This window comes from Tinamus guttatus, unplaced genomic scaffold, assembly GCF_059628265.1.
Source record: "Tinamus guttatus ecotype Peru unplaced genomic scaffold, ASM5962826v1 Tinamus_guttatus_pri_ptg000710l, whole genome shotgun sequence".
In the NCBI taxonomy this organism is placed as follows: Eukaryota; Metazoa; Chordata; class Aves; order Tinamiformes; family Tinamidae; genus Tinamus; species Tinamus guttatus.
Window position 1 is genome coordinate 76,587 of NW_028289244.1, and position 27,085 is coordinate 103,671.

The 27,085-nt window shown below is 38.7% G+C and overlaps 1 protein-coding gene across 1 annotated transcript; it reads left to right on the plus strand.

Annotated features, from left to right (window-relative positions):
• The first annotated feature begins 499 nt into the window (after window positions 1-499).
• On the plus strand, window positions 500-27,085 carry LARS1 (leucyl-tRNA synthetase 1). Its single transcript, XM_088536896.1, has 32 exons — window positions 500-508; window positions 1,929-2,047; window positions 4,438-4,525; window positions 4,763-4,843; window positions 5,306-5,446; window positions 6,505-6,666; window positions 7,355-7,467; window positions 7,847-7,910; window positions 8,437-8,504; window positions 8,844-9,069; window positions 9,645-9,732; window positions 9,837-9,913; window positions 10,547-10,600; window positions 11,544-11,684; window positions 12,279-12,356; window positions 13,341-13,426; window positions 13,514-13,579; window positions 13,678-13,760; window positions 14,382-14,520; window positions 15,895-16,104; window positions 16,675-16,732; window positions 17,642-17,705; window positions 18,342-18,525; window positions 18,752-18,842; window positions 19,707-19,847; window positions 20,438-20,578; window positions 20,686-20,796; window positions 22,068-22,178; window positions 23,392-23,496; window positions 24,112-24,207; window positions 25,043-25,175; window positions 26,829-27,085. The coding sequence occupies exons 1-32, from the start codon at window positions 503-505 to the stop codon at window positions 27,032-27,034; spliced, it is 3,531 nt and encodes a 1,176-aa protein (XP_088393022.1). The 5' UTR covers window positions 500-502; the 3' UTR covers window positions 27,035-27,085.

Here is a 27,085-nt window from a genome sequence, read left to right on the forward strand (position 1 = left end):
GCAACGCAGCCCGCTGCGCGCCGCCGGGGGCGGGGCGCCGCGCCGCGCTCACCAATGAGGTGGCGGCGCCGCCGTGTCTTGGACCAATGGCAGCCGCGAGGCGCCCATCCCAGCAGTCAGCGAGGCAGCAGCAGGCTCGGTCGCGCGAGCACATGAACCACCCCCTCCCCGCGCCATGTTGGGGGGACTCTTAAAGGGGCAGGCGCCCAGCGGCGCCAACTTCCCGCGCCCTGTCCCGCGTCACGGAGCTCTCCCCCGCCGCTCCTGGCTCTGCGGAGTCGCCAAGAAGGGCGAGCCCGCGCGTCTCCCCTCCCTTGTCCGTGAGACACCGAATATCCCCGGCGCGGCCGCGGGGAACTACCGTTCCCATCGGGCCCCGCGCGGGGTGGCGAGAACCACGACTCCCGCTGGGTGTGGCCGGAAGAACCGTAGCTCTCACGGGGCGAAGCGCGGGGCGTGGTCGGAAGAACTACGTGTCCCGCGAGGCACCGCGCGGGGCAGCATGGCGGTGAGTGCGGCGGGACGGGACGAGACGGGACGGGACGGGACGGGACGGGACGGGACGGGACGGGACGAGACGAGGCGGGCCGGGCCGGGCCGGGCCGGGCCGGACCGGACCGCCGCCCCCCGTCCCCGCGGGAGCCCCCACGTCCGCAGCCGGGCCGGCCCCCGCCCCGTGCCCGCAGCTGGGCCGCTCCCCCCGTGCCCGGCGCCTCCTCGGCCCCCGCTTCGCGGCTGTTCCCCTGCCCGACTCACGGTGCCCGGTCTCCTGGCAGGCCCTGCCTGGCATGGGAGTCGCCTGGGAGCAATGTCTTTGCGATTCCTCCCGTTGCCTGTTGCTCAGCGGTAGTTCTGGTGTCCGGCCTTGCCTCGTGCCCCGCGTGGTGCTGGCGGCTGCCTTCCCTGCTTCGTGGGGACCTTCGCAGTCATCGGAGAGGAGCGGCAATGCCAAGGGCTGCTGCTCCGTAGGGCTTGAGAGACGGTCAAGGACGCTCTTACCCTAATGCGAATTTTTCTATAAGTTACAGCAGTGTCTTTATGGCTTTTATTTTAAAGTCATGTTCTACTTTTCGGTAGTACCAGTCTGTTTTCCTGTTTTCTTTTCATGCTTAACTGTACAAGTAAATTGGGAGCATGCCCTGCCCCAGATATCATAGAGCTTGAATCTTGAAAAAAAAAAAAAAAAAAAAAAAAAAAAAACCTTTGTGTATCCAAATTTATGAATAGAATACCCATAGCATGTATATTTTTTACACTATAAATATGATATGCAATCAAAGACTAGGAAGAAGGGCTATTTAATGTTTAATGATGGTGTTTAAATACTGATAGGTAAAACATTTAAAGAGTTGTAATTTTTAAAGGGCTATCTTCATTTTCTGAGCTCTCATTAAAGAGGAGTTGAGTGCCAGGTGCTTCTGTGGGTCTCTGTTTTCACCTAATGGATAGGAAAAGGCAGGAACTTTGCAACAAGTTGATGCAAGAATCTGTAGTAAAAATCCATACATTTTTTTTTTCCGTGTGTGGTTTAAACACAATCTTATCTGCCCAACTCAAACATCTCTGAGTTTACTAGATATTGGTAAGATAATTGGTATGTTAGTAAGGTGCCTTGCATGTTATGCTGACTAGAATAGTCCTTTGCCTTGGAAAGAGGCTCTTAGTTCTTTCCTTATAGTGTATGTGGTGGTTTTATGTTTTTTTTGTGGCTGAATCTCAAGGATAAAAGCATGCATATCCTGTTAATGATACTGTGCTATGAGACGATGCAATAAGGTCATGCAGCCCAGATAAATGTTTGTAAATGCACTCTGCAGGGCTGGGAGACGGTGCAACATGATCCCAAAAGATGTTTGTCATTTTGAGGCTTTTAATTCTGTTTTCATTGAGTCATTTACTCAGACATTTCTTCTTTGTGTGTTGCACAGGAGCGTAAAGGCACAGCAAAAGTAGATTTCCTGAAGAAAATTGAAAAAGAGATTCAGCAAAAGTGGGATGATGAGCGAGTCTTTGAGGTTAATGCTTCAGATATGCTGAGCCAGAAAAGGTAAAGCTCATTTTTAACAGGTGTTATCTTCAACTATTTGAAGTCTGTTTTGAAGAGATTTTTTTTTCCTCCATCAAAACACAGAAAAAAAACTCTGTCCTTTCTTTTCAAATGAGCAGTGCTCTCAGGTGAAGCTGCTCATATGTGCAGTGTGTTGGCATTTCCGCAGCTTGCAGCATAAAGCCCTGGTGTGCACGAGCTGGCCGAGTTCCAGTCTTCTTGTTCCTTAGCAGCACCAATATCCTCTGAGCGCTTAAAAATAGATTCTCTTTTGTGACTTCAACTTTCTGGCATGAGGAATGTTTCTCAAGGTGAAGCCTGAGCCCTTGCAGCCTAAATTACTACCTCGCAATGAGAAGTTGCTATTGCTTTACATGAGGTGCGGGCAGTAAGTGTGGGTGTGCGCTCACTCTGCCCCTCTGGGGAAGGAAAAGCCTTTAAGTCTCTGAGTCCGTGGAGTCACAGTGTGGACTAACCTGTTCTTCCCCTAGAAATGGGCAGAGTCCAGGCCTATGACACTCGCAGTTGTTCACATGAGGGGCTATAAGGAGATACTGTAAAAGTTTGACTCTCTTGCTACTCAGAGAACTTCAGTGTCAGTTGTAGCTCCAGAGGATTTAGTCCCAGAATTGAGTTAATATATAATGACCAAAAGGGTCTGATGATTTGCATGCTAAATTAGGAAGCATAACAAAAACATTTGTTATGTAGGTTTTGGCTTCACGTTGTAGAAATTTTCTTCCTGGAAAGAACTGCAGTCTGTACTTAGGTATTCGTATGTTACAGGTTGAAATTCAGCACTGTAATTAGTGCTTAATTTCTGACTAAAAGCCATAGTAGTAGATCATTTTTGTTTATATGGGTTTACAATAATAAGCAATTTAACGTGAAATTTCAGTGTTTCGCCACTTTATAGAGGAGAAGCTGCTTTCCTAAACTAATCTTACACTTCTAGCTAAAATACTGTGTATTTACTTTAGTATTTTTCTAGAGCTTCCTTATAGCTGACTCAGTAGAGGCTGCCCTAGAGGGGAGAGGTGTTGCTGCCGTGAGCATTTCTGCAGTCAGTCCTTAATGTTCGTGGTGGGGTTTAAATCCATGTTGGGAAAAGGCTTTACTTAAAGTGCTTTTTGTTGCAGTGGCCTTGGGCTCTGAAAGCTCTGTTGTGTTACAGGCTTTTCCCTACAAGGCTTTCTTTAGGAATTCTTCGTTATAATCCGTGTTTGAGCTAGAGCAGAGTCCGTAAGAAAAATCTAATCCTTATTTAAAGGGAGTAGAATTCCATCAGTTCAGGTGCAAAATTCAGGTCTTTCTTACCTGATCACATATAATTTCAACTTCCAGCCACTGTGTTTTATGGTATTTCTGCTTCCTTGTTTGAAGTTTCTTCTGCAATTGCCATTCCAGCCTGTTTGTAGATATGCTTGTGGTCTCTCTCTCAACCACCTCTTGTTTTCTGCTTTTCTCCATGTTCTATTGCCATCAGTAGCATTCGTTTTGTTAATTTATTTCATTAAATGAAGGTAAAAGAGCTCTTCGACATTTGTTCTGGGAGTGTATCTGTCCTGAGGTTTATCTGTGACTTTTTCCATTCCCTAGTGGTGTTATCTGCTACTTCCAATCCATTTGAACGGCTGTGAATTTTATCTTTTCTTGCCTGTTATGTACTGATTTGTTTTAACTAGATAATTCTACTTTTAATCTGTGCTATTTTTCATCAGCCTAATGTTCTGTTCTGATTACAGCTCTTTGGCCTTCTAAGAAGTTATTCTGCAGCTGCTCTCTTTCTTGCCACAGTGGCTTTTCAGCGTTTGGCTGCTTTGTTTCAGTAGGGCAGGTGGTTGTGCCTCTGTTGTACGTGGCTGGGTGTCGGTGATAGTGTCAGAAGAGCAAAGACAAGGCACAGAACAGAGCTGGAGCGCAAAGGGGGATGCAGAACTGTCGTGTCCTGGAGATTCGGGAAATACCTTGGCTGCACTGGGGGGCCAGCTCACAGCAGTATACGTGCAAACTGCTCTGCCATAGTGTGGGATGAATAATCTCCTCTTGCCCCTAGAACCACTGAATTCAGGCAGTAGGAGATTAAATTAATTCATTAAACCTTTGCAGGAATTAATTTACAGAATCAGGATTACAACTTCTTATCGTTTTGGAAGATGCTGCATATATTTGAAAGTTTCTTTAAGTTTCTTTTGTGATGTTCATTTTTTTTCTTTAACTGCAAATAAACTGTTAGTATGATAGCTGCTTCAAAGAAAAGACCAATGTTATTCATGGGCAAAATATTATTTTATTGTCTCTGAGAGGTGATAATAACTTATCAGTTCATATTAATTAAGCATCTTTTAATTACATTAAATGTTTTAATTCTCTTTTGAATTTCTTCTTAGCAAAGGAAAGTATTTTGTCACTTTTCCATATCCCTACATGAATGGCCGCCTTCACCTGGGACACACATTTTCTTTATCAAAATGTGAGGTAAAAATTTCCCTTTCCTATTATATTTTTAATTGTTATTCTAAATTAAATGCCAGTTTCGTAGTTAAGTTTTGAACTAACAGAATGCTGTATTAATTGCTTTATAGAGTCAATGGCATGTATTCCAGTTTTCTTGTAACTTAATCTGAAAAATGAATTTTACTTTTTGAGAAGATTGAGAACTTGTCCCCTTTCTATTTGTGTTTCATATTTTGCTTTTTTTTCACTTTACATTAGTTTGCAGTTGGGTATCAGAGGCTGAAAGGAAAGACTTGTTTGTTCCCATTTGGTCTGCACTGCACTGGGATGCCTATAAAGGTAAGATGGTTTGAATTACTGAGTTTTTTGGTTTGTTTGTTTTCTATACGTAGGTCTACATAAAGAATAGCTTTCTCTTTATCCAGAATATTGTTTTAATTTATTTGAAAATTCATCAAGTTGGTGTGATTTATAATCTTGACTGTAGTCTTAAAAATGTGAGTTGTAATTGGACTGTACCTTTTAGAAAATAAAAGTTTACGTAGTTTATTCTTTAATTTGCAAGACAATTGTCACTATAAACCTCTTCCTGCTGTGGCAGGCACTGATGATCTAGAGGTTCTCCTAGGCCTTGGTGTAACTTCCAGAAGAAAGTTTAAAATGCTCTAGTGGAATGCAAAGCATTAGCTGCAGCTGCATAATTAAAATAATATTTTGTATTTGATTATTCTGAAGCAAATCAGTCCCTGACAATTACTTCAGTCATAGTTATGGAGAAGTGCTAAGAGACTGTTTATTTAGGCATGTGCGGATAAGCTAAAAAGAGAAATGGAATTGTATGGCTGCCCTCCTGAATTTCCTGATGAGGAAGAGGAGGAGGAGGAGAATTCTGCTAAAAAAGAAGGGGAGATTATCATCAAAGACAAAGCAAAAGGCAAAAAGGTAAACTTATTGAAGTTTTTCTGGATTTGTATCTGTGCTATTGAAGTTTTAAAATATGTGTTATGGGTTTGTTTCCTACCCATGCACTCCTTGGAGAGAAACCAATGATACAAATATTGAAATTGTTTTTCCAGATAGGGCAGATTAAGGAGGGAAAAGGGAGGTACATCAACTACATGGTTCCAAAGATAGTATTCTAGTGCATTGAAACTTCTTAATGGTGAGTTGGTGTACAGAGTCAGATGATGCAGAACTTTACTGTGAGCATTTCCTGCGCAAAGCATTCACAAACTGTAGGAAACCATCCTACTCTTTGAGCAGGAATGATTAGAGAACCTTCTATTCTGCTTATTTTATCTTTGAAATGTGACTAGATATGCTAAGTATAAATGTTAAAGCTCTTTGGGCTTATCAGACTTTTAGATGAGATTTATGATTCTGGGCGTATCACAAGGGAAAGAAAATAAACAAAACTTTAGACATACGTTCTTATCCACACTGTGTATGTGAAAGAAACTGTCGCGTTTATAAGCCTTAATTTTAAGGTTGCTTGCTATTGTGCATCAACGGGAAAGGTGATGGTGACTGCTCCTGCAGGTGTTCAATGACTGGTGGAGATGTACAAAGTATTGGGAAGTTGATAGCTGGAAAAATATGAGCAGAGTGTTACTAGGAAAGAGGATGGATTTATAAGGGTATAACGCAGCACTACTCTTACTTTTCATGGCAAAATACTTATTTATTTGGCTAAGATCTCAGCTTGACAGTTCCTGCTGTGGCACACCTTTTCTGCAGCTGTATTTTGATGGATCTCAGGATGTAGTGGTTGAAAAGCAGATGTTTCAAAGTGTGCACCATTGAATATCAGCTAAGCAAAAGTGTCTGAAACTACCTTCACTGTTCACAATTCACTGGGAATAGACAGTAGAATCTTTTTATCAATTTATGTTCCTGGAAGTAGAAACTATTGTGATAGGGTGGAAATCTCTGGGACATCTGAAGTTATTATGGATACAGGAGAATGCACTTCATTTTCTAATCACGATTATCTTTTTTAGAGTAAAGCTGCTGCCAAGACGGGCTCTTCTAAATATCAGTGGGGGATCATGAAGTCTTTGGGTCTTTGTGATGAAGAAGTAGTCAGTTTTTCTGAAGCTGAGCACTGGTTAGATTATTTCCCTCCCCTTGCTGTACAGGACTTGAAAAGCATGGGATTGAAGGTATCTATAAAATGTAAAATTTTAATATAAAAGTGACTATACTTGCTCCTGTTTCTTAATTTATTTTTGTTCTTTTTTGTTTTTGTTTTTTCTTTCTGAGAGAAGAGATTAGCTGAATAATAATCACATTAGGTTAGAAATCTTTTGTATTTATGGTATTATTTAATCTTTTAATAGTCTTGATCATGAAGTGTTTTCTTTTGTGTAGAGATTATATGCTGTGCAGTAATCACAATTCAAAACAAGAATCAAATCAATGAATTGTGCCTTGTACCTTTTGTTTGCATATCAGGTGTGCCGTTTTGTACTTAATGTTGACAGTAGTTTTGGAAGGAGTAGTGATGCTATATTGATATTGAATTAATATTGAATTAATGTCAAAATGCAATGTATTGTGGAGTAATAATTGTGACATGATTAGAACTACAATGAAATTTCTAATCATATTCAGCAGACAGGCCCTTGAAATTATTAAAATCTCAGCTATGAAGGACCATGCACAGACAGTTTGTATAGACTTTTGTGGACTTCTTTATTTTAAAAGCATGCACCCTTATTTGCATTATGTTTTTGGAGAAAAGCTATTTTATTTCTAAGTTTTAAAATAAATATTTTTGCTGATGTGAGTTTCTTTGAGTCTCTTTATCCCATTTTCTTACTAGTAAATGGGTTTTCTACATGTTTTCAGGTGGATTGGAGGCGTTCTTTCATTACCACAGATGTCAACCCATATTATGACTCCTTTGTCCGATGGCAGTTCCTTACTTTAAGAGAAAGAAATAAGATTAAATTTGGGAAACGGTAAGCTTGCTGCTTGCCTTTCATGAAGAGTCTATCATGGATCTGGATGAGCTCAGCTTTCAGAGAGGAAAGCCTGTTGCATATCTCTAGAGCTGGCTTATAACTAGGATTCTTGCATTCCACGTGCTCTACTAAACATTGTCACGTAGCGGGGTTGTGTTCTTATTTTTTTGAGTTTCACAGTTTGTATAAACTCAAAGCAAAGTTGGGCCAGTACTGAGAGCTTTTGTAAAAACTTACTATGAACATCAATAGAAACCAATGTAGGCACAAATTGAAAATATAATTTGGAGGTCTGCTTTTGATAAGGATCATATTTTTCTCCTTTGGCCTATAGAATACTGCATTTGTTACTAAATGAAAATCTATTTTTTCCTAGATACACAATTTATTCTCCAAAAGATGGACAACCTTGCATGGATCATGACAGGCAGACAGGAGAGGTAATATATTTTTACTAGTGATTTTTGTGCATTTCTTACAAAATGATGAATGAAAAACAAAGTATCCAGGAGCAAATGTATTTTGTACGTACTGATCTATTTGTTCCCAACTGTGAGTAGACAGGTGATTTGAACATCTGTGTTGAGAGTACTTGACCTGAACTATCAATGTTGTAACTGTTTTCTGTAATTACTTCACAGTTTGTGCAATTAACTTCACTGCATCATATGTACATTGTAATACTTCACCTGTTGAAACAGAAGAAATAAGCTCTTACTGGCATCTGTCTTGTTGGGGTAGTGGCTGTTACGGATAAATTTTTGGACAGAGGGATAAAGCAGAATCTGTTTCAAGTTTGAGTTCTACTTAAACAGTTGTTAATATCAATAGAAATATGATATACTTTAAAGAAAGCATCTATACAATAAGTTGCTTTTGGATTTGGTTACTACAGAATAGAATTTTTCTTCTCTGCCTCAAATCAACTTCATGTGTTGATTACTGCCTTGTGTATGTGAATTGTAGGGTGTTGGACCACAAGAATATACTCTAATAAAAATGAAGGTGCTAGAGCCTTATCCTGCAAAATTAAGGTAGGTCTTGATTCCATAATTAATGGCAGATAGACTTTATTAAGGCTAGAAGTGACTATTAAATTAACGGCTTATTTTGTCTGATGCTAAATTTTCATTTTGTTATTTCTGTCACTCCAAACACTTGGTCCCTGTGTGGAACTCTACTTTGGAGTTCCAAAATACAAAAATGGAGAAAGAGTGCAATGATCATTTTTATCCTTAAGCTAATGTAAACCACAAGCAACATTTGCTAAATAAAAATAAAAATAAAATAATAATAATAATAATAATAAAAGTTCAGTGTTGCTCTTAGTGTTTTTATTCTGGTGACTTGTAAAATACTTTTTTTGCTTCCAGTGGTCTAAGAGGAAAAAATATCTTCTTGGTGGCTGCCACGCTCAGACCAGAGACCATGTTTGGACAGACTAACTGCTGGGTTCGACCAGATATGAAGTACATTGGCTTTGAAACTGGCAATGGAGATATTTTTATCTGTACTCAAAGAGCTGCTAGGAACATGTCCTACCAGGGCTTCACAAAAGATAATGGAGTTGTACCTGTTGTCAAGGAGCTGATGGGAGAAGTAAGCACCTGGCAGCTTGCTGGCTGTTTATCTCTTCTTCTAAAGCTAATACGTAAAGGTGATGGTAAAAATCAATTTAAAAGCAAAGAAAAAATAGATACTAGGAAAAATATTTTGGAATGCTAAGTAACCAAATAAACAAGCAAAAAAGAGAATTTCCTCGGCAGCTAAGCTGTGATTACTTCTGGGAGATTAAACAGGTTTAATAACCTGTACACAAGTGCATTCCCATTGCCTTAGCTTTACTTGACGAACGAGTGATTTAAGTAATGTTCTGGGAATAGTGATTTTCTCTACAGAAAATGGAAAGGGGAGAAAAAGTAATAGCCAGGAAGTGTTACATGAAAAAGTGCTATATCCTTATCTCCTTGTGCCTTGAATAACAATGTAGTGTCGTCTGCTTATCCTAATACAGATGCTGTTTACATCATCCAATTTCCATTCACCAAAACTCGTCTGTATTGGTCCTGCTCTGTATAAAGTAGAAAACAGTATACTTTGTTTCTTCAAGCTTACTCAGCTAGGACGAAACCGTGCTGCTTATTCTAATGATAATATTCCTTTGCCTTGCATAGGAGATTCTTGGTGCTGCACTTTCTGCACCTCTGACCCTATACAAGGTTATATATGTTCTTCCCATGCTCACAATTAAGGAAGATAAAGGTAATGGTACAATATCTTGCATTTTGCGTAAGCATGTTTTCACCCAGTGCGTTCAATACACGTTGTATTCAATACATCTGTTGTATTTTCTTTTCTTCGGCAAGGAACTGGAGTGGTAACAAGTGTTCCCTCTGATTCACCTGATGATATCTCAGCCCTGAGAGATTTGAAAAAAAAACAGGTCAGTCTGTTTTCTGAATTATTTCTGTTCCTGTTTTTTCTCCAGAGCATGCAGAGAGAAGAGTGGGATATTCAGTAAGTAAAACAAAACTCTGTGCTTGGAGTTTTATGATATCTAACTTGAAATCAAACTGATTAAAAATAAATGAGTTAAAATCAACAAACCTGTACTTACCTTCCCCCCGCCCCTACCCAGTTAGACTTCAGGATTGATTTTGATTTTCTTCTGCAATTTAGCAGAGGGAATTCTATTAGTGTATTAGAAATGAATGCCTGTTGTGGAAATGACTCCTGTAGATAAGATTAAGACTTCATATTCATTTCAAATGAGACTTGGAGTTGCTGTTGTAGCTTCAAAAGTATGTGTCTAAGTAGCTACAACTGAGTATTGAAATTCTTTGTCATGCTCATTTTTAGGGTAGAAAGATGACATATTTTCTCCTCTTAGAAATGTAGAAATTATGACTAAGAACCACCTGGAAATTATACAGGAACTAAACTCAGATCTGAGGAATGGTCAGCACACAGGGAAGGAGTTGTTTGTCTGATTTATGGTGAAATGCTGTGTACAAGAAAGCCTGAAAACTCTTCCACGTTTAATACTCTGGCATGTTTTTTCTTCCAACTTTCCAAGGCTTTGAGGGCGAAGTATGGCATCAAGGATGAAATGGTCCTGCCGTTTGAGCCGGTAAGTCCACCACAACCTGTGCCCCTTAGTACGCAGGGCTTTGCAGCACCCGTAAATGTACCTGCTGCTTCTAGAATTGTCTTTGCAGTTTTCCCATCTGAAAGAACTGGAATGTTCATAGAGCAATGTCATATTTCATTATAATTGTAAAAGTTGGTCTGCTAGGGGATGCCACGAAAACTTGCTGCTGTATGCCATAGATGTGAGATAGTGTTAAATTTTGTGGAAATTAGTATTTTTTTAAGGATATAGTACACTGTTATACCAATAACCTTTTATTTAGTTAAAACTTCCGGTAATAGTCTGGCCTGAAAGGCTGTGTTAACTACCTCTACAGAGCTAAAGCCTCTTCCTGTTAATGCAGACTCGTATCTGAATCAATTTGGTAGCTAGCAAATATAGGTTACAGGTCACCCCAGTATTCTCTATTGTCCATCCTTTTGCACAGCAGCTTCAGTGTTTGGTGTCTTTTATGTCAGGAAATAAATCTGGGTTGTCACTTATTAGTGCCACATTGGGGGCTATCAGGAACTCTCCATGGGCGGAGTTGCACCGTTTCTCCGTAAAGTCCTGCCTTACTTGGTTAGTAACAGGTAGTGCAGAGCGCACTGCAGGATGGGGGGAGCTCTGCCTTTGCACCAGCACCCGCTGGGGATTCTTTGTTTTAATAGTGTATGCCAAATAGTTTGCCAAACTATTGCACAACAAATATTTTCCAATTATTCCTCATTATTCATCCCCCATTCTTCTCTGGTTTGAGCCTGTATGTCAAACTGCAGATTACAAACCAAGAAAAATATGCCTGGCTCTATTTTGTTCAGTGTGTATTTTTCAGTGACGTTTGTCACATGAAAGGGAAGTCTATGAGAAAATTACTCGCGAACTTTCTACTGCATTCATGTAATTTGAAATGGATATCTGACATGATTTTCTTTATTGTTAGGTGCCCATCATTGAAATGCCAGGCTATGGCAACCTTTGTGCTCCATTTATCTGTGATGAACTCAAAATCCAGAGTCAAAATGACAGAGAGAAACTTGCTGAGGCCAAGGAGAGAGTATATCTGAAAGCATTTTATGAGGGAGTAAGTAGCAAAAGAAATTTTGTTGAGTATGTTTGCTTGCTGAGTTTGATTAGGAAGGCAAAAGGCAGGGGGGAGACAATAAAAACTGACTTTTTATTTATGTTTGTTTTGCTTAGTTTTTTATTTTGTTTATTCTGGTCAATTTATTTGTAGAGAATTCAGCTACAAGTGAAGTTCTGCAGTTGGTGGAGGAGTTATGTGGAATGGTAGTAATAAGATTGTAAAAAGACGTGTTTGATCCAAATTGAAGTTCATAATTTGACTTTCTAGAAAGTTATTGTATTCTGAGAAAATACCATTTTTGTTTCAAGTATTGATTTGGGAATTGATAGGAAATGATAGCAAAATGATGCTTTTATCTGACCTCTGCTTGTGTAATGCTTAGTGTTGCTTACAAGTAAATTTTGTGAGGCATCGTTTTGAATTTCTGACTAGTTATTTGGGATTCTGTACATGTGTGTGCATGATGAAAAGTATACAAAATTACTTTGAGTAAAGAATAAGTAAGCTTCCTTTTTTTTTGCATGTCAGATTGCAATAATGATTAATTCTTTGTTTTTAAAAATAAACTCTCATATAGCCCTTGCTTTACAGGTAATGTTGGTGGATGGATTCAAAGGACAGAAAGTTCAAGATGTCAAGAAACCTATTCAGAAGATGATGGTGGATAATGTATGTGGCTGTACGCGTGCCGCTTCTGAATTATCCATTTTGTCTTTTCACAAGAGCTGAAGAAACCTCATGATTTTTTGTTCTGCAACCCCTTTTATGGCCCTTAGGATAGCTGCAGAGTACAAAATACTGTTAAAATGAGGCCCTGTGTTCTTGAATTAAGTGGAATGAGTGCTCAGAGGGATGTCTTGTTGCCTGCTTCGTACCACTAACTTATCTAGAAAAGAACATTCTGATGCACTGCTTTTTATTCTTGAAATTGTAAAGATGCTGAAAGTGGAAGATGTAAATTGCCAGTCAAGCCTATCACTAAAGAAGGTCTGACATGTAGGCATTCCTGTTCTGGAGCTCTTCATGAAGAGGAGGAGAGGAGTAAATGGACAGTGATTGTGTTATCTCTATATAGTAAGGCTTTCCTGATGAGGCTGAGTAGTGGAAGAGACTTCAATTATTTAGTTGATACTTTCTGGTTATTGCGGCAGCATTGTGTTCAGGGTATTGTACAGCACTTCAGCTTCATCCTGTGTGGAGATGTGATCGGTGGAGGCAGAGATAAAGCTAAACTGTTCTGCTCTTCTTCCCTGTCCCCATCTGCCCCCCTTCAAGCTGCTTGGGCCCCAGCAGTTTTCTGGCAGCTGTGACAGTTGTGTAACATGTCTAGGTTTTATTGTGCATAACCTTTTTCACTTAAGAATGGTTTTATTCTATAGGAGCATAACTAGTATTTGGTGCTTCTTCCCTCCTTTTCTTGAAGAATGTCTCTGTGCTTGATAATTATGTGAATTGATGCCTGTGAGAGATAACATAGTCAAGTACTATAATCAGTTTAGTGAAGCAGATATTCAGGCAGAGAGTCTGTGTGGTAGCAAAGATAGATTAGAAAGAAGGTGATTTTCAGTAGGATGAGAGGATTTTCAGGACTATTTTTAAATACTTATATCTTAGCTTTAGTGTTCTTTCTCAAACTGTCTAACCGTGTCTTAGGATGAAGCCATGATTTACATGGAACCTGAGAAACAAGTTATATCAAGGTCTGCTGATGAATGTGTGGTGGCCCTTTGTGACCAGTGGTGAGTGAAGTGAAGCCAGTTAAAGCTTCTGCAAAGTTGCATCCTACTTGTGGATTTCTGTATTCTCATAAGTTTTCCTGATTATAGGTATTTAGATTACGGCGAAGTGAACTGGAAGAAGCAGGCATCAGAGTGCTTGAAGCATCTAGAGACGTAAGTTAGAGAAAACAGATGTAAAGTGGAGTGATGTTTGCTGATTAGTGTTCCGAGAGGTTTCTTTTTTTTTCCTTTTTCTCTTTTTCTCCTTACAGGTTTTGTGAAGAGACTAGGAGAAATTTTGAAGCTACTTTTGCCTGGCTGCAAGAGCATGCATGCTCTAGGACATATGGCCTAGGTAGACAAAAGGCTTCTTTTCTCACTCAGTGCTTTATGACCTAGAGCTTAATTGCTTCATTTGGAAGGCTCTTTAATGATACACAAATCAGTCTTTTCAAATACATACTTTATCAGGATAACTTGTGTGACCAGGGGCTGCTTTATTTCTGGATTATTGCAGTGGTTTGGTGCAGCATCTCTTTGCCTTGGGTGTTAATCTGGAAGCGCTCAATGTTAGTTAGGATGAACTAATACTACTTCTTGGGTGTTCTCCTTCTTAAATACTGATCAGCCTTTTTTTGTGCAGCTTGTAAGATGCCAAAACAAGGACAGCTCTACATGCATATTATAATTGCATGGTAATTTATAGAAAACGATAACCAGGAGCTGAAATTTGCTGATAGTTTGGTTGAGAAGTGGATTAGAAATAGTGAATATGTTCTCTTGAACACAAGTTCTCTTGACTTCCAAAATGTGTAAGCTCATTCATAAAAAATTAAAGTGTTAAGCATAAGTACTTGGATGTGTATAGGTTCCACTAAAAGTCATAAGCTGCTAACACATGCTCAAATATTATGATTATTGCCCCTGTAAGTAAGGATATTGACTATATCTTATAACTGACTTTTATCTTCTCTAGGTACCCGTTTGCCTTGGGATGAGCAGTGGCTGATAGAATCTCTCTCTGACTCGACTATCTACATGGCTTATTACACCGTTGCTCATCTGTTACAAGGAGGGAACCTTAGGGGCCAAGGAGAATCTCCTGTAGGCATCAGGTAGGCAGAGGGAATCCTTAAGTTTGCTGCTTTAGTTCTGCATGCTCTTGTCATGGGCTTCTCTTGGCCAAGAGAGGTCAAGCAGGCTGATTGTTTTGGCTTTTGTGATTGAAAAGTGTTATTATCAAAACTTAACCCGATGCTGGCTAAGTTATAGCAGTATTGCAGGGGAGAAATTAGGAAGGAGAAAGGAGTATGGTGCGGGGAGCAGAACTGTATGCAAGCAAACTATCTTTTGCTGTACTTGTTTTGTTTATCTTGAGATAGTCCTTGCCAGGAGTTTTTCAGTGACTGATACCAGTGGCTGCTGAAGTGTCTCAATAATGTTTGCTGAGACTGTTTTCTAAATATGAGGAAATGTAGTAAATCTTTCTTGTATGCCCACACACATCAGAGTTCAAAGGGGACAAAATCACCAGTTTCTATCACTGTATTAGAACTTGGTAATTGCCTTAGAAGCTTAGATTTACCTTTTATTCACAACTGGTATGTGGAAACAAGTAGTCTTTTAGGCTGTCTTTTTCAGGATGCCTCCTGAAAGTCCAGAGACTTTTTATAATACTTCGTAAGGCTGCTCTTTGACCTTTTGGTTGGAGTGGCTGTGAATTTTAGGTGATGGACATCCCTCTATCACAATGAGAAGATGTAGTGCAGTTTCTCTAGAATTGAAAAAGCATCTCTGATTATAGACAGGTTGCCTATATTCTAGTCATGTCTGGAAACAGATTTTGAGGTGAGGAGCCTGTGCATTGAGTAATAGATTTGATGTAATTAAATACTTAAATTACAGTGTACTTTTGCCTGAGTAGATAACACTTTTAGTATTAGCAAGCACATTTTACTAACACTTCTTCTCCAGGTAAGGGTTTTATGGTATATCATTTCACTTGCTATTCAGAAAAAATCTTTAGTATCACAATAGCTAAGTCACAGCACCCAGTAATTTATAACATAAGAGCAATAATTACTTGAGCTAAAACATTAAATTAGCGTGTGTAAGACTATATCCTAGACCGATGGTATCATCTTTGTCATTTGAACTAGCTGTTTGATTTGCACTGAGAGCACTTTGGATCCACATTGCTGTTTTCTGTGTTGTGTAAAGCACTTTAATAGACATTTAAAAAACGGTAAGCCTCAATTAGAAATGAATGAATTAGTTTGAATCAGTTTGAGATGTTTCTAGGCAGTATCCTGTAAACTCCAGTGAACATAGCTGTGCGTTCTGTCTTTATGTGTTTTACCTATCAAATGGAGTGTGTTGTAAGAATGTTAAGCCACAGTTTGCTTAAGCTATTGTGTTACTTTTCTGCTGCACAACATTTGAATTAATTTCTTAGTCTCTTTTGCTGAGATGTCAGTAATTCTATGCAGGGCACATCAAATGAGCAAAGAAGTTTGGGATTACATCTTCTTCAAGACAGCTCCATTTCCTAAGACAGATATTTCAAAAGAGAAACTGGACAAGCTAAAAGAAGAGTTTGAATTTTGGTATCCTGTGGATCTCAGAGTTTCTGGCAAAGATCTTGTTCCAAATCACCTCTCATACTACCTCTATAATCATGTGGCTATGTGGTCAGAAAGGTAAGTTGGAAGTAATGCAGAGGTACTTACATACAAGTTCTTATTTGCTTATACATTAAACCTGAAATTTTTCTGTGCCAACCAGATGGTATACTTAGATGTAGTTTCTATATTTGAATCCCCTTGAGCCCTTATTTATGAGAGTTATATAAAACTTTATATAGAAAAATCTGTTTTCTCATGTATAGTAAACATGGTCATGGCAGATTTGATATCTGCTTATACAATGAGACCTAGCTCTATCCAGTGCTGTTTGGCTCTGCTACTTGTGGCTTTTAATTTAAATTACATTAAATGTAGCTGAACAGAGGGAGACAAGGTAAATTAATAAAATAGTAGGCCCAGGGCTCCACACTTTGCATTTCAGCAGTGATTCTTGTAGTTCAGCCCTTATATTGTAGTTCCTCTTCAAAGACAAGTTAAATTTCAAGACATTCTTCTAGATACTTTCTAAAATTTCCTCTTAAAGTATCCATCCCAGATGGCAAAATTAAATGTTTCCTCTTTTAAAAAGAAAAAAAATATATAATTACTTTAGTATCAAATGCTTTATATTTTGTCTTCAAACAGAGAGAAGTGGCCAGTAGCTGTGAGAGCAAATGGACATCTCCTTCTCAATTCTGAAAAGGTACGGTGAGTTTTCACGTATGAGGTGGCTTTTATGGTTGTCACAATAACTGCTTTCCAGACTGATTGGAAATTTATATTAAGAGGAAATTAAGAGGAAATTTCCAGTTTCTTCATCAGTGCCCTCCTTTTTTCCTGTTCACTAGTGCTGAAGATCTGCCTTTTCTCCATTTCTGTCTTAGCATTTTTCTTCTCTTAGCTCTTGCATAACTTCATCTGTTAAGTGAAGATTTTGATGGACTTTTCTTTTAGGGTTATTTATCTTGTGGAATTGTTTGCTTGGACTCATTTTTGGCTTTTAAGTTGTACACTAGAGTAGATATAATGAGAAGCGAAAGCTTATGTGGTTAATATGTTCATGCATATAAGCTGTGAAATTGAATGTAAAAATTCCTGAAGTTAGAAACTGGATCTTGGAAACTGTCTAATGTGGAAACAAAACCAAGCAGAAGCCCTTTTTGAAATCTGTGGGAAGTGCTAAAAATGCTACTTCTGAAACAGTGTTTAGTTTTCAGAAGTTTACTTCAGGTAATTTCTGGAGTGATATTTTGTGTGACAGATTGTGGGACAGTTGTCCTACTTTTCAAAGCCAAATTTGGGGTAAAACCCCAGAAAATAGCTATCGTTTCCTTGCATTTGCAGTGTATGTGGTAACATACGCTCAGTAACAACTTGTCAAAGTTGCAAGACAAGTTCAGGATTCAGGGGTTGGATGAATACTTACAAAATTTAGTGAGTTTCTGCTGTGAGACCTGGTTCAGGTTTTGTCAATTTATTGCTTTTGCTGTGTTTTCTGGGATCGTGCCTTCTCAGTGGTTTGCCCAAATGCTTGCTGCGCCTGTCTTTGCTTATGACTTTGTGTCAGCAAAATGGATGTTTAACAAAACTCTAAGACTCCCATTTCTTTCAGATGTCTAAATCTACAGGCAACTTTCTTACTCTAACTCAAGCTGTTGACAAGTTTTCTGCAGATGGTAAGTGTGTTCTGACCTGCCTCAGCTTTTAATGATGCCCAAGTAACTAAAATTCGTGCTTTGCTCTCAAATGAACGGTGGACTTACTAGGATATCTTACCACAACAAATCTGCCAGTTACCCGCTGTTTCTGTTTAAAGAACCGATGAGCTCTATTTAGAAAACTGGGTTTATATTAACAGAACACTGATTTAAACCATGAACTGTGCCTGATGTTGAGATCTCTAAGTTGTCTGTTTTGCTCTTCAAACATCTACTTTAGAGATCAAAACATTATAAGACAAATAGTGATGTAGAACTTTGCTGCTCCTGATACACACCCTGGGGTGGAAGGAGGCAGGCCTTTTTCAGAAGTTGCCTTTTTCATCCTTCATTTTGGGAGGGATGTGTGTTTATTTTTGGGGAGGAGGCTTGGAGGACTGGAGAGAGGGACAGTGATCATGCTAATCTCTTGGTTTTTGATCTCTCTCTCTCTCTCCCTCTCTCTTTTGTGGGCCAGACAAAGCTTGTAATTTCACTTTGCATTTTAATAACCTGCAATGAAAAGTTCATTATGGAGTTTGAATCCCTTGTTTTCTGATCCGTTATCCACCAGCTGATGGTATGTCAGGCGTATTAACTGATGTAGTTTTTCAGGCATGCGTTTAGCATTGGCTGATGCTGGAGATACTGTTGAAGATGCCAACTTTGTGGAAACCATGGCAGATGCTGGTATTCTGCGGCTCTACACATGGGTGGAGTGGGTAAAGGAGATGATTGCAAATAGAGACAGTTTAAGAAGTGGTCCTGCCAACACCTTCAATGATAGAGTCTTTGCCAGGTACTAGGTCACATATAGCTAATATAGTCTGTTTCATGTGTCATTCTTCCCCTACCACACCCCAGTATTTTATGAATTTCCTAAAACAAAATACTTATAATTTGCTTTTATACTGGCCTGTGGTTATGCTGCATTGGGGACATTGATAATGTTGCTTTACAGAATATTGCAATTCAGTGAGGTGGACTGTGCAATATTGATATTCTTATTTCCCTTCCCTCTGTAGTGAAATGAGCGCAGGTATAATGAAGACAGACCAAAATTATGAGAAGATGATGTTTAAAGAAGCTCTGAAAACCGGCTTTTTTGAATTTCAGGTGGGGGGGGTCTCTTTTCACATAGTAGGAAACTAATACTTGGCATTTGTTACTTTGTGTGGATTTCTTTTGGTCCTAATGTCTCTGATGTTTAATTATAGAGCAGAACTGCAAATCAGAATTGTACCAAGGAACAAAAGTACTTAAGTGAACTAAATGTGGAGTTATAAATGTTTACTTACACCATTTTAAAAGGGTTCATAGAAAAACAACTGTTGCTATAGAGTAGTGATATCTAATACAAGCAAATATCTATTTAAACAGAAGTGCCTTATTTTAATAGGGAACACTATAGGGGACACTGCATAAGAAATTCAGATAATACATCATACGAATGCAGAATGCCTTTTGATATTATCTATAAAGTATGTCTCCAGCATTTCTACAGAACTGTCCCACTTCAATTAATGAATTGCAGTCTCCTTTTATGTGGCTTACTTGATTTCCAGGAATATGATTAGGAATTAGATGTATAATGCCAGATCATATTCGTCATCTTTTTCTTGCTACTTACTGGTACATTTATGCAGGCTATCCAGCATTGCAGTAGCTGAAACACAGTTGCAGTTATCTGTGTTTTTGGTCTGTTCCTGTAAACACCTTTGTGGTTTTTTTTTTTTTTTTTTTTTTTAAAAGTGCTATAATAACTTAAAAATAAAAATGGCCAAGTAACCAGGTTCATTCCTTTAGATGTTTCAGGAAAATATAGATCTCAAATAAGGATTGTTAAAAACTAAGCTGCATAGTAGAGCAAAGAATTTGGCATGTGCCATTTCATTTTTTTTTTTTTTTTTTGCTTCCCCTTAAACATTTCCCCACTGCAGCTGGAGTGTTTTAATAATGGTTATACTGGGTGTGTTTCAGGCAGCGAAAGATAAGTATCGTGAACTGGCTATAGAAGGAATCCACAGGGACTTGGTGTTTCAGTTTATTGAAGTTCAGACCCTGCTGTTGGCTCCTATCTGTCCCCACGTATGTGAGCACATCTGGTCGCTGCTGGGAAAGGTAGTGATACTGTTTCACCTTTGTCATTTGCTTCAGATTCAAGTTTTAGTGATTTTTTTAATTTGAGTTTGATATCACTTAAGAATATTTTTATGTGTAAATAGAAAAAAAGTGTTCATACAGTCACAGGGCATATCTGCTTATTGTTCATTAAACAGTCAGCATATTGAGCTCAACCTGTCTTCAAGGTTACAGTAAGAATGTGTTACTTCAGTACAGATCACTGCTCATTCTTGTACTGAGAGATGACTTAAAACTAATCCAAATAATGCAACATTCATACACTTATGCATGGAAATTCTTTCAACTTGTGTTGGCAGCCTTATTACAGAAATACAAATTTTGTACTGGTAATTGAGGTTATGTAGTTGATCGCAGATGTGTTTTTATGTGTGATCTTTAATGCATGCTCCCAAATGCGTGCTTATTGGCAGTATACTCAGCCCCTTACAACTGGGTTATAGGTGAGTGCTTGTTGAGATTCATGCTGTTTAAACTGCAGTTTCCAATCAAGATATAATTGTTTGAGAAACCCCTAAAAACTAATGTCTCTTAATTTTGCTACATATAATTTTTCCCTTGCTTCAAAGCCCGATTCCATCATGCGAGCCTCATGGCCAAGTGCAGGTCCTGTGGATGAGGTGTTGATTCGTTCTTCTCAGTACCTCATGGAAGTTGCTCATGACCTCAGGCTCCGTCTCAAGAATTACATGGCACCAGTTAAGGGAAAGGTGAAGTGCACTTTTTTTTGTTTGTTTATTTTACTGTGCTTGTTTGATAATTCTCTGCAGCTTCAGGACTCCTTGATGCTAAATGTTTGTGTTTTTTCTCACTTCAGAAAGCTACTAAGGAGCCTTCTCAGAAGCCTTCTCACTGTACCATCTATGTGGCAAAGAACTACCCACCCTGGCAACATGCCACCCTGTCCGTTCTGCGCAAGCACTACCAGGTGCTCACTCTCGCTTTCTCTGGGCTTCTTGCTTGCTTTTCTGTGGGATTTTTTTTTTTATGTTTGGAAGACCTATAAGGTGTAACTTGTTATTGAACTATTTGAATGTAAAGCCAAGGTAGTTTTAATGTGTTTTATTATGCTCTTACAACTGGCCAGTGGATTTTAGTGCTTAACGAAAACATCTTGAGCAATGTCATTGCGTTGACAGTATGACCTTATTGTGTTTTGGTACTTTTTGAGCAAAAAGTGACCCATGTTGTTGTTTTCCTTCTGTACATGGATAGCTCTAAAAATTATATCTCTTTCCAGTATATTTCTGGAGAGATATTGGTACTTGGGAGGGTGTATAAAATGACTTTGAGAGAAGTATGTTGAAATGCAGTATGTCTTTTGTTTTAAGCAGAAGAAATAAGCTTTTCTGAGAGCAGCACAACCTTTACTTCTGACTCAGGGGAAACTGATGTAACAAGTGATCCGTGGCAATTGGGTCTGTCCTTCCTGCCTTGAACTTGATGAGTGTCATAGCTGATAGATTGTAGAGTTGTGACTTTTCTGATTTACAATGTTAAGTTTCACATGAGGAATATTGTTTTATATTTCAAGTGTTAAATTTGGGACATTTTTTCCCCCCAAATCGGTGTCCTGACACATTGTTGCACAAATATCTGAATATTGATTGTAAAACATAAATAATTCAGGAAACTAGTGCTTTCACATCTGCTTGAGAGGAGGCTTAAATGTGAACTTAAAATATGTTCTAGCAGAAAATGTAGATATTAGTTTATGAAGATTGCTGTACTTCTATTGAAGGGAGAAAGGATAAAGTTTCCTATACAGAAAGGTGTTGAGTATGCTCCTTGAAATACCCAAGTCTTTCTAAAGTGGAGATTTATGTTCAGAAGACACCGTCTTGTTCTGGAGATAGCATGTAAATGGGAAGGACCAGAATGCTTAGAGAAGTGGCAGGCAAGAATAGAGAAAATGCAGAAGAATACTATGAGTTGACTGAATGGCAGGAGATGCAATTTTCCTTTTTTGCTCAAGCTTTAAAAAGTTTGCTAGCAATTATTTAAAGGGATGGGAAAATGACCATATGTGAAATGGGTGGTTTGCAATTTTACTAGGTGACTTTTAGAGGTCCCTTTCAGCTCAAATTATTCTGTGATTACCCAGCTCGTTGGTGTTTTGGGAAAGGTGCGTGGTAGCAGGGGCCGAGTCCTGCATGGATGACAGCTATAGTTTTTAATGGAAGTCTGTCGATGTTTTAGGCTGGTGGAGGTCAACTGCCAGATAATAAAGTAATTGCCAGTGAACTGAACGCCTTGCCAGAACTAAAGAAGTACATGAAGAAGGTTATGCCTTTTGTTGCCATGATTAAGGTAGGTGACAGAGGAGCAGTCCTTGCATGGAAAAAGCTTTCATAAATGAATGAAATGTCAGAGCAAGGTAGTGATCCCTGTAACTTGGTGCATGAGTCTTGTTAGTTCCTTTATTTCATCCTAGATCTGCTAGTAACTTCTGACTTCCATCTCTTCTGACTCTCAATCTCTTTTCTCTTTGCCCTTGGTTTGAAACTTCCCTCTGTTCGATACCCTCAGCCTGGCCTCCGTTGCCTTAAGGGAATGGAATTAAGCTTATACAACAGTTGCTCCATTTGTTCCTAGAGGTGAATAGTTAGTTACATGCAGGGACCTAGAAACATCTGAGCTTGGACTCCCTAGACCAGTATGTTGTTGCAGATTATGCAGCAGTTCCAGTGTTCACAAAGTCCTTTTGCTTGCATGTTCTGTTTTTCAAAGAAAGGCTTATGTGATGAAGAAGAGCCTGTGATTTACAAATGAAAGTAATTAATTTGTAATCTAGGGAGTCTTGCAGGTTAAAAACTGACAAGAAATTGAGGAAACCATGAGCATGCTGAGCATAATGAAACAGAGCCTCAGAGGAGACAGCTAGCTCAGCACACGAAGCAAGAAAGGCTCAGGAGTTTGAATTCTGAAGTTCTGTTTCAGTGTTTAAAAAAAATGTGACCTTCTGTATTGCTTTGAGTATTTTGTATTGTGACTGTTGCAGTTGGGCTTCTAGATTAAGTTCCCTTTACTTAGCATACAAAAGAAATATTATTTCCCTGCAGACAGCTTGTTTGCAACTGTTGTGAACATGTCTTGTTCTTGTATGCTTGTCCTTCATTTTAAACTAGATCATAAAACTGAATTTCATGTGGAAAGTAGCATTGAAAAGTTGGTTTATTTTGAGAATTCTTCACTTGCACATTAAGTAAAGATCATAACTGTGAATGTCAGACACTTTTTCAATGCTATATTAAAAATATGTTCTTACATTTAAAAAAGCATTTAGCTGACTGCATATTCTAATTGCTCTTAATCCGCTCATCAGTGTCACTACTTCCCTGTAGAAGAGACCATGTCACACAAAATGACTTCTGTGCTAGTCTGTTGTGCCCACAGAGAGCTCTCATACTTGGAAGCCAGTTCTTTGCATGACTAATGTGAAGAGTTTGTAATTTTCAAATGCTGTTTTACTTGCCTTCAGCCTTCAGAGAGGTTTAATCCAGCTTTTTTTGTCCTCTGACAGGAGAATCTGGAGAAGAATGGTTCACGTGTTCTTGACCTGGAACTGGAATTTGATGAACAGATGGTGCTCATGGAGAATATAGTCTATCTGACAAATACCCTGGAGGTTAGCATATATTTGGTGGATACATTACTTGGTTTTCATTGGGATCAATGAAAGATCACCATTTCTTAAGGATCAAAGTCTGTTTCTGTTAATTTCTGGGCACTGGTTGGAGTGCTCAATTAATATTTTTATCAACCTTTTGAATTTTGAGCTTGTTTAAATTTGTCAAATCTAGGCATTTCTAGGTAAGTCCATTAAATACCGATATGAGATGGGCAGTGAGAGGTGAGTAGGGTATTGACATGGCTCCACAGAATGGAGGTGGCTGTTATTAAAAGACTGGCTGTGCTATGACAGTGAACTCCTGTGGCTTTGCCAGGACAGGGGTGGAACAGGTTATCTGGGGAGGCTGTGGGATCTCTGTCCTCGGAGGTTTTTGGAATTCAACTAGACAAAGCCACAGCTGACTTGATCCGGAGTTGGCAGTAGTCCCACTTCAAGCAGGTAGCAGGTGACCTTCACAGCTCTCTTCCAAATGATATCCTTGTGATTCGGACTTGCTGTTTTTGCCATATGTCAGCTTTACACTTGACAATGAAAACAATTGTTTCAGAGGCCAGATAACTTCTGTTATGATTAAAATTCATTTATTGTTCTTTCCCCTCCTTCTTACAGCTGGATCATATTGAAGTGAAGTTTGCTTCTGAAGCAGAAGATAAAATAAAAGAAGACTGTTGTCCTGGAAAACCATTTTCTGTATTCAGAACTGAGGTAAACACAAAGATTCAGATATTGGAAATATGTGAGAACTTCTTAATAATTAGACATGTCATTTGAAAACTTTGTTCAGCCATGAGCATTATATAGGAGGGATGAATTGCTCAGCATTGGGAACCAACTTAATGAGTCAAGTTAAGCTCAAATTATGAAGGAATAAAGTACCAGTATTTTGCTTTCCATGAAACTGGGCAGAGATTTTTTTTCTTGTTGGCCAAATATCCCTTCAAAACCAGAAATGTCTTCTGAAGTAGTTGTGATTTTTTTTTTCCCTCCCTTTATATAGAGAGATAAATGTGATTTTTATAGTTGTAAAGCTTTTTTTTTAAGCTGAGTCTTTAACTTGTGGTAGCTGGAAGACAACTAGGAAATGAGTGATTTGAATATAAACAGGAAAATGATTTTTTTTTTTAAAAAAAAAAGATGTGAGAGTATGAAATACTACTCTTTAAAAAAGGATAGATTTTCATCTAGTTAAAACATGAGCCAAAGAATGGAAGTCAAGATTGTAGACTCTGCTGCTTTTAAGTAAGTCTGATTAAATCTCACTTCACTGTCATGTTGAAGTTGTGATGTTGCTTACACTGCCTTTTTTAAGGAATTATAAACTTCTGCGTTGATACTTTGCTGAATTCTGAATCAAATTTTAGTTTTATGAATGCTTATCTATTAACTTATACTGGGCAAATAAATTGCATTCAGTTGCATAAAACTCCATCCAGAATACTTGCTGTTAGACAATGTTTATTTGCTTTTTAGTTGCATGTTTTGTGAGATTTGGGACACAGATACAGATTCTTCTTTAATGTTTTTGTTAACTTTCTTACAGCCCAGCGTATCTGTGTTTCTGGTGAACCCTCAGCCATCAAATGGCCACTTCACTACAAAAGTAGAAATCAGACAAGGAGATAGTAGGGACACAGTGATCAGGCGCTTGATGAAGATGGACAGAGGAATCAAAGGTAAAACTCTAGCAGAGAATACAGCCATTACACAGAGATTATTTAACATTTGTAGGAGTGAAGCGGGACGTGGAAAGCTGTTGAAGTTTGTCATGCTGTTACAAACGCTCAGAAAGAAACAAAGATTTTGTATTTGTGTGAAAAAGTAGAGATAACTCTCTACTAAGCAGGCTTTCCAATGGATTTTCCCTCTTTTTAATCTTTTATTCTGTCACTGGTACACTGAAACCTAGCTACAGATTAATACAGGTGGTATTTCCCCTTTTGCTTTTAATTCTTGCTGGTTATATGTAACCTTAGCCTTGGGATGCTTAAAAAAGCAGGGGAGGGGGGCAGAAAGCTGTTACCAATTGTCTCTTCCATTTAGCCTAAAGTGGATTCATTTCTAGAAAATGAATGAAGCTTTAAAAACTTTTTCTAGTTTAAGCTTTCATGTTTTGCCTGTAATATAATCAGCATGTTTTGCCTCTCAATCCACAGATTTACTTTTTGTGGCAGAAATTCTTTCATAGTGTGACTTAGAATCATCTGAGTTTTTTTTAAGAAGTTATTATGACTTTAGCCTCAGCTTCTTCTTTTGCTTTGTTGCAGCCAAAATAAAAGCTGCCTCTTAATGCCTCTATGGTTGACGTAATTGTTTATGGGATATCTTGCCAATCTGAAACTTCTTTGTAAATAAAGTTTCTTTTCCCCCCTCTTCCAATCTGTCCATTGCTAATTTTAGTGTTCTTTTTTTCTCCACCTGCTTGGAAGGTAGTTTACCATGAATGCTGTGGTTTCCTGTAGCTCCATGTCAAACATACATTTGAAATAAACTTTAAGCTTTCAGGGAGTGTATTGAAAGAAAGTAGCCTTCTGAAGGGAAGCGCCGCTAGGCTTTGATTGGAGAATCCAGGAGTTAAAAATCAGTGTGAACTGCTGTAGATTGGCGGCTTGATATGAAAGGAAAACTGGACTTGACCCAAAAGCTCGTGAAATATTTTTTTTTTCTTTTTTCTTTTTAATTGGCTTGTTTTTATTTAAATCTTCACCTCTGGAACAGAGACAAGTGCATATAGATGATGGTGCACACTGAAATAGTATTTCAGAGGAGTATATGATTCTTTATTCCCAGAAGGAGTCTTTATTTCCAGAAGGTGTCACTGCTCTGCTGCTGCATGAGTAATGGAAGGCTGTGCTCAGCGGAAGATTCCCTACTAACTCCCTAGTAACTTTTTTGTCTGTTTAGCAATCTTATGTGTGTGAATTTGAAACAGAAGAGTACTTGAAACAGCTCTCGCCTTCTTCCTTCTCTCAGTTTGATTCAGTTTCTCAGAACATGAGACATAGGCTGCTCAGTTACTCAGAGCTTTCACAAAAATAGATAAGGCAAATTTAGTGCTGGGGATATGGCATTAGGACATGGTATTTGTGCTTGTTTCATTCCAATTTCTGCTAGTAACTCACTGCCTAACTGCTGAATGACATCTTTTTAGTGGGTGTAAATCTTAACATGGATGTTGTTGTTTGGAGAACCTATTTCCTTGGAGGTGTTTCAGCAGTAACAAGTGTTTTTTTTAAGTGTTCTGATAATTTGCGTGATTTTTATACTGTGTATGGAGAACCTGTAATGTAATCAGCAATTTGCTTTTTCTTTTCTTTTTAAAACGGCAGATCTCTCTAAAGTGAAGCTGATGAGGTTTGATGATCCTGTCCTTGGACCCCGTTGTGTTCCAGTCCTTGGTAAAGAAGAAGCTGAGAAAACTCCTATTCTAGAGCAAGCGATTTTCCATATTGACCTGGCTGAGAAGTGTGTTCGTGTCACTGAGAACGGCCTGACAAAGGATATTGGCGACACAATTGTTTATCTAGTTCATTAAGTTGGCTCATACCTGGCTCAATCACTGATCCTGGAAAAGTTTGTAGAGTGA